At 40.1% G+C, this 14,441-nt stretch overlaps 1 protein-coding gene across 4 annotated transcripts in view; it reads right to left on the bottom strand.

Annotated features, from left to right (window-relative positions):
- PRIM2 (DNA primase subunit 2) overlaps positions 1-14,441 on the bottom strand; it is a 310,312-nt gene that overhangs the window by 45,482 nt on the left and 250,389 nt on the right. For all 4 annotated transcript variants that reach the window (XM_077812653.1, XM_077812657.1, XM_077812656.1 and 1 more), the window contains 2 exons: positions 11,442-11,568; positions 9,163-9,245 (listed from right to left, as the gene is read on the bottom strand). In XM_077812653.1, coding sequence (XP_077668779.1) covers positions 9,163-9,245; positions 11,442-11,568 — 210 coding nt within the window. The remainder of the gene's footprint in view (positions 1-9,162; positions 9,246-11,441; positions 11,569-14,441) is intronic.

The raw sequence follows: 14,441 nt of genomic DNA, 5'->3' as shown, positions 1-14,441 counted from the left end.
GTTTTATTTCAAGTGATTTGTTGATTCTCTTTTTCCTGAATTCTCCTTTTGTAGTGTTCATTCATCTCCAATACTTTTTTCCATACATGCTTCTCTCCCTTCTCTGTTCCCCTTTTAGGATTACAACTATAAAATAAACAATATTCTCACTTGGGCAGTCAACAAGACGTTCCGAATCAAAGGCAGCCCATTCCAGTGCCAATGGCAAAAACCTATATTTTAATCCTGCCTTCAGTATTATGGTACTTTATTATAGCAGGCAGGTTCCTGACTCAACAGACTTTCTCAGCAGTGCTTTATCTTTGTTATACAATATTTGTAAATTTAGACTACGGATTACATCTTATAAGAAAAAAAGAATTTAAATGTTCTAAATTTTTATCTTAAAATGTTTTAAACTTAGAAAGACTGGATAAAAATATTTTCAAATGTGCTTTTTAGGGTTCTATATGGTATAAAATCTTTCTTAGTCTCCCTTGTGCTGTTCAAATACATTAGACTGGTTTTGCATTTTTTTCATATATTTTCTCAGGCCTCTCTTTTTTTTTTGGTCATCTCTTTCCCCTTCCACGTTGTCCATCCCTATCCCTCCCCTCCCCGCTACCCCCAATATGATTTTAGCCAACTTCACTTTAAATGCTGCTCTACTCTACCTCACCCACCTGTGGCGCTAGTTATATTAACAGTGATTGCAAACAATATATGCTAGGAAAGGCCTGAAGATTGAGCAGGGGAAATTACATCACATAGTGGCCAGCATATCATTTTTATGCTTGCAAAGAGGATTTAGTATTTAACGGACTGGTCCTGCAAACACATGTGTTTAACTTTATACACCATGACTAGTCCCACTAAAATCAATAAGATCATTTGTGCTTAAGGATGCACCCAACGTCTAGCAATACATGAAGAATCACAAACTAAATGTAACAATCAAAATATTCATATACGGTAGAGGTGTAATGTGAGATAAAATGGGAAAGAGGTACTCTTAAAACATAGTTACTGTTCATAAAATAATGGAAAGGCTGAGTGTCATCTTCTATTGATAAATATTTCCTAACTAAAAAAAATCTTATGAACTTTTAGTCGTTTGTACTGATATGAACACTTACCTTTTAAGATTTATCTTTTGCTATAAAGTTCCCCAGATTCAGTGTTACTTTTAAGTCTCGTATACTGTCCACTTTGAAACATTTAATCATTAAAAACTATTTACAGTTTCTAGATTTAGTATGGACAATAACTGCTTAAAAATCTTCAGACAGTGGTGCTTAACCAACCTCCTGAGGCATCCAAATGATGTACAGTTGCTAGCATGCAGGTTTAATACCTTTTAAAAGTTTTCTTGGTAGCAAGTATCTACGGTATCCTATTTTGTTTTTTTAACCTACTCGATTTACTGAATACTAACAACAACAAAAGTTCAGTTTTCTAACAGATTTCTCAACTGTTTCCAAATGTATCTTCAAAAACATAGTCCCATGCAAAAGTAAACTTCTTTGCAATAGTAGTATAAATATAATCTAGAGGCTAGAGAGAGAATCTCTGCTTTTTTGGGGATATGTTCAGTGAACAAGAAGGTTCAACTGAAATGTTTCAAAGTGTGCCCTCATTAATGGTAGATAGGGATCATAATTTGAAAGTAAGGTAGTCAATGCCTAAAATGTGAAGAGCCAAAGAAATCTTAACGAACACCCAATGGTAAATCATATTTTACCATGATAATTTTGTGTTAACTCAACTGGGTCTAAAAACAATAACATCAATTGTTCATGAACTTTTGTTCTTAATGTATATTCACAATAATTTAGAATAAGAAATAATACTTTAGTTAGTAAAAGATTTCAGATCTTTGTCTTCCACTTTAAGTAATATTAAGCATTTTACTTCATTAGACAAAGAGTTAATCAAATCTTTTAATTATTTAACTTTTTCATTTTAAGTGTAACAGCAAATGCATAAATTATCTTTCTAATATAAACACATATTAATATGCTTTGACAATAAAAAAAATATAAAAGTGAAACCCTGTCATCTCTTATCAACACCACCACAATACACAAAAACACTGTCTTGAAACAACTTGAGAACAAGAGAGCAAAATTCTTCAGAAGCAAGAAAAAAAGACAGTGCTTTTAAATAAACAAAACCTCTCAGCCAATGTTCTAAAACTACTCTAGGATTCATTGTAATCTTTAGAAACCATAATCAGAGAAGTAAATCCTACCAAGTACCATGCCATTAGTTTTATTTTTACTGTAGAAGTAATTTCATGAAAATATGCAACCATATCACTCGCACTGCCTCCAACCAGTATTAAGACTCACCATCCCTCAAAACACTTCAGATTTACAAGAGGGTGTAGACCATGAGTCCAATGATTTAACCAGTATCTTTGCTTTAATTCTATTGACTAGAATTATAACAGCCTTAGTAATTGAGAATATATATGCACTGCAAACCAAAAAGTATAATGATTCAAACACTTTAAGCAGAAACCCTGTATTAAAGGTGGATAATATTATTAGTCCCCATTTTACAGATGCAACAAAATAAGTTATAAAGATTTTGAGGTAAGTGACAAAAAGGCAGTCTATGGGAGAGCTGGGAATAGAACCCAAATTATCAGAATTCTGGTTTTCTGCTTTAGCCACAAGACTATTGCCCTACCTCAGGATAGTAAAAGCCCAAATCAGATATCCTTTTGTTTTCCTCCCCCCACACATATTCCTTTTCTTGGAAATAAATAATGATTAACTTTGCTATTTAGTACATATGAATGTCCTGGTTGTTGTTGTGTATATTACTATGGAATAATAAACCTGGACAAGAGTTAAAACGACACTGACTTACTACTTTTTGGTTTTGGTTTTTTTTGTGTGTGGTGCTTACGTTGAGAAACAATCAAGTCAGGTTTTTTTCTCAAGAAAGTCCTCTCGCTTACTAGAGATTTTGAGATGCCCACAATCCAAAGCCATTTATTCACCATCAAATTCATTTCTGTCTTTGATATCTGCAACCAGTGTACTGCAATCTTACTCAGCATGACACATGCTGTCAGGCATTTACCTTCACATATACTTGAATCTTGATATTATTTTCTTATTGATTAATAATCTGGTATTTTGATATTTAGTAAAGATCACATACTTTTCTCATGAACATTTTATAACAGTGATCTCCAAACTTTTATGTTGTGCCCCCTCTTACTCCTGTCCTCACCACACCCCCAAACCACCCTGGGGAGCCACAGTTGGGAGCAGAGGCTGGGCCCACAGTAGGTGCCACGGCTGCAGCTGGGGGAACGGCCTGGAATGGGGCCATGGACCAAGGCTGGGCCCAGAGCCGGAGCTGGGCCCAGAGCCAAGGCCAGGACCATGGCTGGGGGCAGATCTGGGGCGGGGAGCAGGACCAGTTGGGGTTGCAGAGCTATGGCCAGGCCAGGGCCCCAGCTACGGCTGCAGCTGGGGCTGGGGCCACGGCCAGGAGCAGAGTCCTGGGCCGGAGCCAGAGCCGCAGCTGGGTGTGGAGCCAGAGCAGAGCTGGCAGCAGAGTGGAGTTGGCTGGTGCTCCCTCCCCACCCCTCCGTAGGGGCTAGCCGAGGCCCCACTGAGCGCCCCCTCCCCACCCGAATGTTCCTCCGTGTCCCGCTAGGGGTCATGCCCACAGTTTGGAGAACACTGTTTTATACGGATACAGAAATATATTTATTTTAATAGATTACAAATATAAAGTCTAATGCTACACAACCCTATGACAGGTGTCCATTTAGCCACATGATTTTCTAGGGCCATATTCTGAACTTTTTTAAAAAAAATATTAAAAAACTCCTCTAAAAGATGCAGCAATGGCCATAATCTATCCAAAAGGTGAACTGAATGTAAGTCACATAACAAGTACTTGATGTAAATGTCAGGGTTAATTCCTTATGCTTCAGGGTTGAGGGCTGAGGAAGGGAATGCCTGCAGTAACTTTCAGAGGATTCAACCACCAAATTGAGCAAAATTAGAACTTGAAAAGATACTGTGAGTACAGTGTCCAGATGCAGACAGGTTGGCGAGTACAGTGAGGCCTGCCATGTCTGAAGGGGTCTGAAGTGTAGCCTGGTGGGTTGAACTACATATGTGCACAAGGACATGTGCCTTAGGAGCCACATCCAGTTTCAGGTTGCTGTGATTGGATGAATCTTGAGGTCTATCATGAGAGATTGAATAGATTGGAATTTTGACTCTGGGAGAAATGCTCTGTCCTGGGTAGCATTCAACAGAGCCCTGTAAACTCTAGCATCTGCACCAGGCAAACGATAGACTGGTCTGCACTGATCAGTGGTCCTAAGGCCTTAAGGTTAACTGACTAAGATGAACATTAGATATAACTTGAGCTCTGACTAGCCAGTCATCCAGGAAAGGGTAGACATGCACTCCTAATCTCCAGAAACCATCATGGGAGGTAAAAGGGAACTGAGGGGACTCAGGGTGGGTGGGGCCCTTTAAACTGATGCCAGTGGAGCATGGAAGCAGAGGGCGTTCAAGTGCCCCCATGGGCATGTGCAAACCAAGAGTGGAATGCACATGTGCAATCACTCAAAGAAGAATGCTACATCTCATAGGCACAATATAAGCTCAAAAGTCAGCATACACAATATTTTTTTTTAAAAAAATCTTATCTATACCCATTTATAGAGATATTTATGTATACGTCTGTTGAAGAATAAATCCATATATATGTGGACTATATTTTATTAAACCAAACTAAAACAAGTCTTAAATGTGTTTCTGAGCATAGCTTGTATAGTACAGGTTTCCACCTTTGTTTTTTTTGACAGAAATGTAATTTATTTTCTTTCATTTTTTTGCCTTTCTGTTGGAAATCCTAATTTCATAGGATCCACCCTTACGGGAACAAAGGGCATTTTCATAGAATCACAGAAGATTAGGGTTCGAAGAGACCTCAAGTTCGTCTAGTCCAACCCCCTGCTCAAAGCAGGACCAACCACAACTAAATCATCCCAGCCAGGGCTTTGTCAAGCTGGGCCTTAAAAACCTCTAAGGATGGAGATTCCATCACCTCCTTAAGGTAACCCATTCCAGTGCTTCACCACCCTCCTAGTGAAATAGTTTTTCCTAATATCCAACCTAGACCTCCCCAACTGCGACTTGAGACCATTGCTCTATGTTCTGTCATCTGCCACCACTGAGAACAGCCAAGCTCCATCATCTTTGGAAACCCCTTCAGGTGGTTGAAGGCTTCTATCAAATCCCCCCTCACTCTTCTTTTCTGCAGACTAAATAAGCTCAGCTCTCTCAGCCTCTCCTCATAAGTCATGTGCCCCAGCCCCCTGATCATTTTCGTTGCCCTCCGCTGGACTCTCTCCAATTTGCCCACATCCTTTCTGTAGTGGGGGGCCCAAAACTGGATGCAATACTCCAAATGTGGCCTCACCAGTGCTGAATAGAGGGGACTAATCACTTCCCTCGATCTGCTGGCAATGCAGCCTAATATGCCGTTAGCCTTCTTGGCAACAAGGGCACACTGCTAACTCATATCCAGCTTCTCCTCCACTGTAATCCCCAGGTCCTTTTCTGAAGAACTGCTGCTTAAGCAGTCGGTCCCCAGCCTTTAGCGGTGCATGGGATTCTTCCGTCCTAAGTGCAGGACTCTGCACTTGTCCTTGTTGAACCTCATCAGATTTCTTTTGGCCCAATCCTCCAATTTGTCTAGGTCACACTGGACCCTATCCTTACCCTCCAGCATATCTACCTCTCCCCCGGGCTTAGCGTCATCCATGAACTTGCTGAGGGTGCAATCCATCCCATCACCCAGATCATTAATGAAGATGTTGAACAAAACCTGGCCCAGGACCGACCACTGGGGCACTCCACTTGATACCGGCTGCCAACTAGACATCAGGCCGTTGATCACTACCCGTTGAGCCAGACGATCTAGCCAGCTTTCTATCTAATTATAGTCCATTCATCCAATCCATACTTCTTTAACTTGCTGGCAAAAATACTGTGGGAGACCATATCAAAAGCTTCCCTAAAGTCAAGGTATATCCACCACTTTCCCCATATCCATAGAGCCAGTTATCTCATCATAGAAGGCAATCAGGTTGGTCAGGCATGACTTGCCCTTGGTAAACACAGGTTGACTGTTCCTGATCACCTTCCTCTCCTCCAAGTGCTTCAAAATGGATTCCTTGAGGACCTGCAGCATGATTTTTTCCGGGGACTGAAGTGAAGCTGTAGTTTCCCGGATTCTCCTTCTTCCCTTTTTTAAAGATGGGCACTACATAGTCTCTACATGGACTCAGAATAGAATGTTCAACTTTTTAGAACTTCACTGACAGCTGAAGTACTTTGCAAGTCACTAAATTAGTACAAAGAACCATATCACCGAAAATAAATATTAAGCATGTATCATGCTAAAACATTTTAATTCTATAGAATTTATTAGAGTGGATAACAATACTTTTTTGTACTTACCCATGGAGAGCAATTATCGCTTGTTGTCTATCAAACTGAGCTCGAGTTTAAGATGTGCCATGTGTGATTACATTCTAATCAAACCCTGGGAAGTACATCATGGGACAACTCCTTAAATGGCAGAAGATGCCAGTAGGCTGTTCATACTGTTAGTGTACGAATTTAAATTTTTTGATTTCTTGTACAAATGCTTCTCTGGCAATTTCAGACAAAACCCAATGTGGAAAAACAACAGCCTTTAAGTCCATGTTAGTTCAAAGAACTGTGTCATAAAGCACAATCTAGGAATTATTAATTGATCTACAGCTGTAGATGAAATTCCCTTACCTGTATCTGAGGTACCCGTATGTAAAAGTATAGAACATTTGGAATCCAACCTTATGCTCTACATGATTAACTGATTTTAACTGGGGAAAAGAGAACAGTATATACCAGTGACCTGAAACATTCACATATTGCTCCATGACATTGCTTTTATCTTTGTCCTATATATTTGAGGTTTGAGCCTATGGAAACATACTCCCATGCATATGCCTATTTCTGCACACAGCTTTGAAAGTATACCTTAAAGGGTATATTTTCAAAGCTATAGAGGGGGACTTATTTGAACAACTTTGATATGTTTTGTGAATTGGGAAGCTCTAAATCCCCGGTCACAACTCAAAGTTTACCCCAAATGTTTTTAATTTCATATTTACATTTCCATCAATCATTTTACCTTCTCTGCTTTTGTCACATATCAGTGTTTCCTATTGATATTCTTCACAACCGAAAATATTATTTTCTAGCTGAAATTTTATCAGACTCTTAAATAATACTGTTTCTTTAGACTGTAGCCCCCATTCCCTCCCCTGAACTCCAGCAATGGGTAGGAACTGCCTACCCAACTAGATTACACAGGGGTTGTTTTTTTTTGTTTTGTAATAATTTAACTAGTTCAATAAGGGCAGTGATTTTTTTTACGTAATTAGTTAACCCCTAATGTGGATGCAGTTATATCAGTATAAATATGTCTTATACCAGTATAGCCTATTCTTGGAATTTTACTTTTAAAATTAAAATATTACAAATATAATTAAAATATAATAAAAACAGTATAATTACATCCATGCTAGGGGCTTGTAGCACTTTAAATATACCAGTTTCAAACAAATACATTTAAAGTGGTACAAAAACTGTGTAGACTCACCTTGAGAATAATACAAGTAGATTGCATTAATATAAAGAAACTATTCCCTCATCCAAGTACATAGGATCAGTAATCTCAGATGAACCATATTAACACGTACTGAAGGTCCACTAAGTGGCTGCTTCCCACCAATGTCTTCAATGATCAATTGTTGGAAAAATCTCAACTGGCACCAAGATTTGAAGCACATAACAAGAGAAGAAACTCAATGAAGGTATCACTGATAGCTGATATGTGCTTAAGACAAATAAATAATGTGTTATTTACTGGCCTAATGCCAAAAAGACATCCGGCTATTGATTTGCAACTTGTAGGGCAAGGTCTTTCATTAGGGATATTACTTTTACCTGGATTAATAAAAATAAAAACAAAACAAAATATAGTCCTGTAAGAGAGGACCACCAGTTTGGGGCCTTCCAGAACTGGCTAAGGATATGTATGCCTACACATAAATACTATAAACTATTGCTATTTAATCTGTACACTGACTGTTTCTGCAGCAGGCATCCAAGAAACACACATCAATGGGGCTTTCAAATTTTCCTTTAACTAGTTCAACTACGTGTGTATGCCAGATTCCTTACCTTTCACATTATGAGGGAAGAAAAAAATATTTTCTGTTGATTATAGCCTTAAAATGGGTTTTGGCCATCTAAAGTACATTTTTTTTAAACTTCTCTGCTGGACTTTCTCAGTTGAGCTCTGTGATCCATTTGGCTTTCTACAGCAAGGGACTTGGTTGTCCTTTTACACAACCAGCTCCTGAGCCAGCCCAACAGTACAAGAAACCACCTCCCCAGTGTCAAAATATTCTTATTCTTTCAACATCTCTTAGTTACATCAGGTTTGCAGCAACATTTTATTAATGCTCCCTTTTAAGAAGGTACTGAATCTTTGTAAGGTTTTGCAGAACAGTATAACGTACTTTTATTGATTAAGGTAGTTCAGTACAATGAGTCAAATATTAAAACAAATATATGTTGGAACTAATGGATTATTAGAATTGTACATTACATAGCACAGTGACTAATGCATATCACAATTTCCATTGACTACACAGGACTGTATCTTTCACACTTTCAGACAAGATTAAAAAGCAATTCCCAAAAAAGACTAATGCTGCCATTAACTGACTGCTTCATTCAGAATCTTTAATAATAAATTGCAGTAAAATAAATTTAAAAGAGAACAGTGCTAAATCCCTTATTGTCCCCACCACAATACAAAAAATAACTAATGTTGTAAATTTATGAGCCAATAAGTTGAAAAAAAGGGATGACTCCGTTTAGCTGCAGGGTGAGAACATTATCAGCAAAAGTAATAATGCAGAAAAGCCACAACTCTGACTTAATTCTTTTACAAGACGACAGATGTCACCTACACTCTGACAAGTTGTACATGGCATTGCTACATGGATATTAAATTAAACTGAAAGGCAGTGCCTGATTCCTCATTAATCAGGAGTCCAAACAGAATACACCCTACCTGAGTTATCCCAGTGGGAGGAATCTTGTATGACTGCAGCTTCTGCTTCAGTAGCTCAGGATCACTGTGGCGGAATGGGCACCCTGATGGAGAAAGAAAACAAGCACACAAACAAGGCTACTTACCCAAGAGTTAGCACAATAATACACCCGAGAGACTGACTAAGCTGTTCTTAATTGTCTAACAGCTTATTAATAAAGAAGTTAATTGCCCATGTGTGCAACTGTTTTACTCTTTTTCTAAAAGATTACTCCACTGTATGGTTATCAGGGTATTACAGGCTCAAGAGTTACATAAAGCACTACAACATAAGCAGGCCAAGATTCACATTCATTGAGTGGAAAACAGTTTTAATTACAGGTTTCAGAGTAACAGCCGTGTTAGTCTGTATTCGCAAAAAGAAAAGGAGTACTTGTGGCACTTTAGAGATTAACCAATTTATTTGAGCATAAGTTTTCGTGAGCTACAGCTCACTTCATCGGATGCATACTGTGGAAAGTGTAGAAGATCTTTTTATACACACAAAGCATGAAAAATGCCTCCCCCCCCCCACTCTCCTGCTGGTAATAGCTTATCTAAAGTGATCACTCTCCTTACAACGTGTATGATAATCAAGTTGGGCCACTTCCAGCACAAATTCAGGTTTTCTAAGTGTGTGTGTGGGGCGGGGGGGAACCTGAATTTGTGCTGGAAATGGCTCAACTTGATTATCATACACATTGTAAGGAGAGTGATCACTTTAGATAAGCTATTACCAGCAGGAGAGTGAGGTGGGGGGAGGTATTTTTTCATGCTTTGTGTGTATAAAAAGATCTTCTACACTTTCCACAGTATGCATCCGATGAAGTGAGCTGTAGCTCACGAAAGCTTATGCTCAAATAAATTGGTTAGTCTCTAAGGTGCCACAAGTACTCCTTTTCTTTTTGCAGTTTTAATTAGGTTCCTTATTAACAGGCACAAACAGTCACAAAACAGCTATCACATTGTTACATTTAAAGTAATCTCAAATACAAAAAGTAACATTAGGCTGTGATGGACACACACAACAGATAGGAAAACTAGCATAAAAGGGGACTTGATCCTTAAAAGGCACAATAGTATTTATTCCATAGTGAAAATATCTTCAAGAATCCCATCACTGAAAACAAAAGAAATTTTTCTTGCACACAAAGTCAAATGAGTGACTTATTACTAGTAAGTACACGTTGTGTGTGTAAAGCATCTAAGGGTGTGCCTACACTGCAGCGAGGAACAAGCCTCACAGCTTATGCTAGTGGGGATTGTACTAGTGCACTAAAAATAGTTGTGTGGACACTGCAGCACTGGGAAAGGCTCAGGCTAGCCACTCAAACTCGGACCCAGGGGATAGGGTAGGCTTGAGCTTGGGTGGCTAGCCCAGGCCTCTATCAGTGCAGCAACATATCCACAGTGCTATTTTAGCTTGCTAGCAGGAGCCCCACTAGCACAATTTGTCTAACCAGGCTGGGAGGCTTACTTCCATCGCAGTGTAGACATATCCTAAGAGATTGAAGAGCACATGTCCTATTGAATTCATGTCTTTAATTCATTAGGAACTTTTGAAAGTATCCCCGTAATGCAGTGCACTACACACACACGCTATCAAATAGCAGCTCAGTGGATGAAGAGTCCAAGACACCACTTATCTGCCATAGTCTTTTCAAAATAAGTTAGGATCAAGGGGTGGATAAAAGGTCTACTCTAGGAACAGAAGGTCCTCCAAAAAATGTCATGCAAGGAGAAGTGTAACATTTATGAAACTTAATGAAGAGGAGAGTTTTATGCATCATCCTATACGGAGGACTGGTCAGATTTAGAGAACTATGTAAAGTCGAGATGTTAAATTTCTTAATTAATCTTAGTTTATTAAAACAGACTGACTATGAGATTCAAAGTTGAACACTATTGCTGAAGGATTAGCCTATTAAAAACTAAATGGATGAAATATTACTGGAGTATGCTAACCAATTTTAAAGTAGAGCTGTAAGAAACTTCAGTGCCTGGCTTCTAAGACACTTACCAAGTGAAGTGGGAAAAGAATAGTGAAGAGCTTAGTAGAGAGCATACTGAAGTACAGCTGAATGAATTCCTCTTGCCTGACCTAATAAGTCAAATCACCAGAAGAGTAAGAGTACTTGTCAGCAATGATTGGCATAAGATATGAACTACTAACTTCTGCCAGTAATACAACCATTCAGTCAGTTCTCTTCCAGAGCTTCTGGGTTCCATGCACTGTGAACATGTCAGTTACGAATACTCACCATGATAATCCCCTTGACTTGGTGGATTGGACAGGATAATCTTCATGCAGCTGAATGGTGTATAATCAGTCCTCTTGCCTTCTTTCCCATAGTTATGGCGGATGCTGTAGGCATACCCTTTGTCAAACTGGTAAAAATATTTAAAAGCAGATTATTTGCATGTGAACTGCTCATTGTGTCAGTGATTCCAGCTACTCTACAGAATGAAATATTGGACTATGAAAATATACTTGTCAAAACCATTAAAATGGAAAAAGCTGAAACCAAGTTATTGCTTTTGAGAGAGAGAGATTAAACTGCATTATGACCTAAAAAGGTAAAGATTTTATTTAAATTGGAGTAATGGTATTTTTCAAAAAATGAGGACTTCAAACTTTTGAACACTATGACAGAAGGCTGTGTAGCTGTTCCATGGGGCCGAGTTGATGTCTACACTGCAATTAAGTACCCACAGTTGGCCTATGTCAGTTGACTCGGGCTCGGGCTGTACAACTGTGGTACAGATGTTCGGGCTTGGGCTGGAGCCCAGGTTCTGGGACCCAGGTTCTGGGACCCTACCCACTCGGAGAGTCCCAGAGCTCAGGTTCCAGCCTGAGCTCAAACATCTACACTGCAATTTTACAGCCCTGGAGTCTCAGCCCAAGTCAGATGACCCAGGCCAGCCATTGGTGTTTAATTGCTGTGTAGACATGAGTAGGCCCATGGGGCTTTAATCACTGCCTTGTTAAAGGCTGCAAGGCTCTAGCCCTTGGAACTTTGATCAGCCCAGCTGTTTGAAGTCTCTGAGTGGTTAATCACTCTGCAGTGGTGAGCTGAGGTAAGCAGGGAAGACTTGGTATAAAAGTCACTTAGTGGGTGAACTCAAGATTTGCAGACAGAGGCAGCTAGGAGAGGAGTCGCGGAGAGAGTTAGAGGGAGAGTATGAAAGGGCTTCATTCCAGATTCAGCACTATATGTGATATCAAGATGACCATCAGATGTGCCATATTCTCTTTACCTGCATGAAGACAGAAGAGATTTGCTATGCATGAAGTGCAAATTGGTGGCTGTGCTAGAAGAAAATATTCTTGAATTGAAAAGGTAAAGTGAGACATTACTGAGAATCAGAGAAGCTGAGGAGTTCCTAGACAACTAGATTCTGGAAACACCAGTACCCTGGCTCAAGGAAGAATGGAGCAGTCCACAAAGGAATTGGAGAGCGAGGAAGTCAGACAGGAGGCCTGGCAGTTTGTAACCACTAGAGCAGGGATAGCTAACCTCAGCCTGAGAAGGAGCGAGAATTTACCAATGTACATTGCCAAAGAGACACAGTAATATGTCAGCAGCCCCCTATCAGCTCCCCCTCCCCGGCTCCCAGCGCCTCCCACCCAGCAGCAGCCCCGCTGCCACCATCGCCTCCCACTCCCTCCCCATACCTCCCGATCAGCTGTTTCGTGGCGTGAGGTGGCTCTGGTGGGAGGGGGAGGAGCGAGTGCACTGCAGGCTCAAGGGAGGGGGCAGGGCCTCTGCAGAGCCAGGGGTTGAGCAGTGATTCCCCCCCTCCCCGGCACATTGGAAAGTTGGCACCTGTAGCTCCAGCCCCGGAGTCACTGCCTATACAAGGAGCCACATATTAACTTCTGAAGAGCCGCATGTGGCTCTGGAGCCATAGGCTGGCCACCCCTGCACTAGAGGCAAGAGGTTGTGCATTCTGCATGGTTGGAGATAGAGCAGAATAAGCAGATTGTTGGCACCAGAAAGAAGAGAAGCAGAAGGAATTCCACACAGCTGGAAATTTCAAATAGATACCAAATCCTCAACAAGGAAGCTACGGAAGACATGTCTAAAGATCCAGCAGGCCCAAGGAAATAGAGAGATGCATGGGACGCATGTGGATGGCACCTTGGCCCAAACTGTAAACAAACACACACACACACACACACAGAAGAAAGATGATCCTTATTGGAGATTCAATACTCAGAACATTGAAAGAACATTTCTACAAGGAACAGACAGACAATAAGAGAGCATGCTACCTTTCTGGAGCCAAGACACAAGATGTTATTCTAAAATTGGACAGGCTTCTGAAGTCAATGGGCAAGGATCATCCACTGGTGATGGCTCATATCAGCACTAATGACACTTCATTGTGGGATATCTCACAGATAACAGAGGACTTCAGGGAACTCAGAAGCATACTGAAGAATAATAATGTCCAAGCAATCCTCTCTGAGATCCTTCCTGTCCCATGAACAAAAGAAGGCAGAAGATTCTGGAAGAGAATTGTTGGTTAGGTAAGTTGTATAGGGTGCAGGGTTTTGGTTTTGTGGAATATTGGTCTACCTTCCATGAGGAGAGGAGGCTATATAGTTTGGATGGCCTCCACCTCAGTAGGAGGAGGACCAATCTCCTTAGGAACAGGCTGCCTAGAATAGTCAGGAGAGGGTTAAACTAATAACAAAAGGAAGGGTAAAAAGAGGGAAGATGTGAGCACTCAGCACAAAAATCAAGATGTTGAGAACAAAATTAATCAAGAAACCAAAAGATATAAAGCAGAGAAATTCCTGGATTGCCTATACACTAATGTTAGTAGCATGGGTAACAAACAAGATGGACTGGAATTGCTCATTTTTGAGCATAAATTTGACCTAGCTGGTATTACTGAAATCTGGTATGTTAAAATAAGTGATTACAACATATTTAGGAAGGATCAAGAGGGCAAAAGGAGAGCAGAAATGGCATTACCTGTTTCCTAGTCACTGATAATGCAGAAGTTAATGACCTTGAACACTTATGGATCAGTGTACTAATAGATAAAGCATAAGATCAGGGTATTTGTTGGTGTCTGTTACAAACCACGAAATCACACTAGAGAACAGGATGACTGGTTTCTTACACATCGATATATAATGTGTAGGGAAAAAACCCTGCATAATCATGGAGCACTTCAATTTGAGCGGCATATGCTGGAAACCTTCGGCTTCCATTATTAAAACATCCTTGGAATTTCTAAACATTATA

This window comes from Eretmochelys imbricata, chromosome 3 (genome assembly GCF_965152235.1).
Source record: "Eretmochelys imbricata isolate rEreImb1 chromosome 3, rEreImb1.hap1, whole genome shotgun sequence".
Classification (NCBI taxonomy): Eukaryota; Metazoa; Chordata; order Testudines; family Cheloniidae; genus Eretmochelys; species Eretmochelys imbricata.
This window is presented reverse-complemented; position numbering and strand designations above follow the sequence as displayed.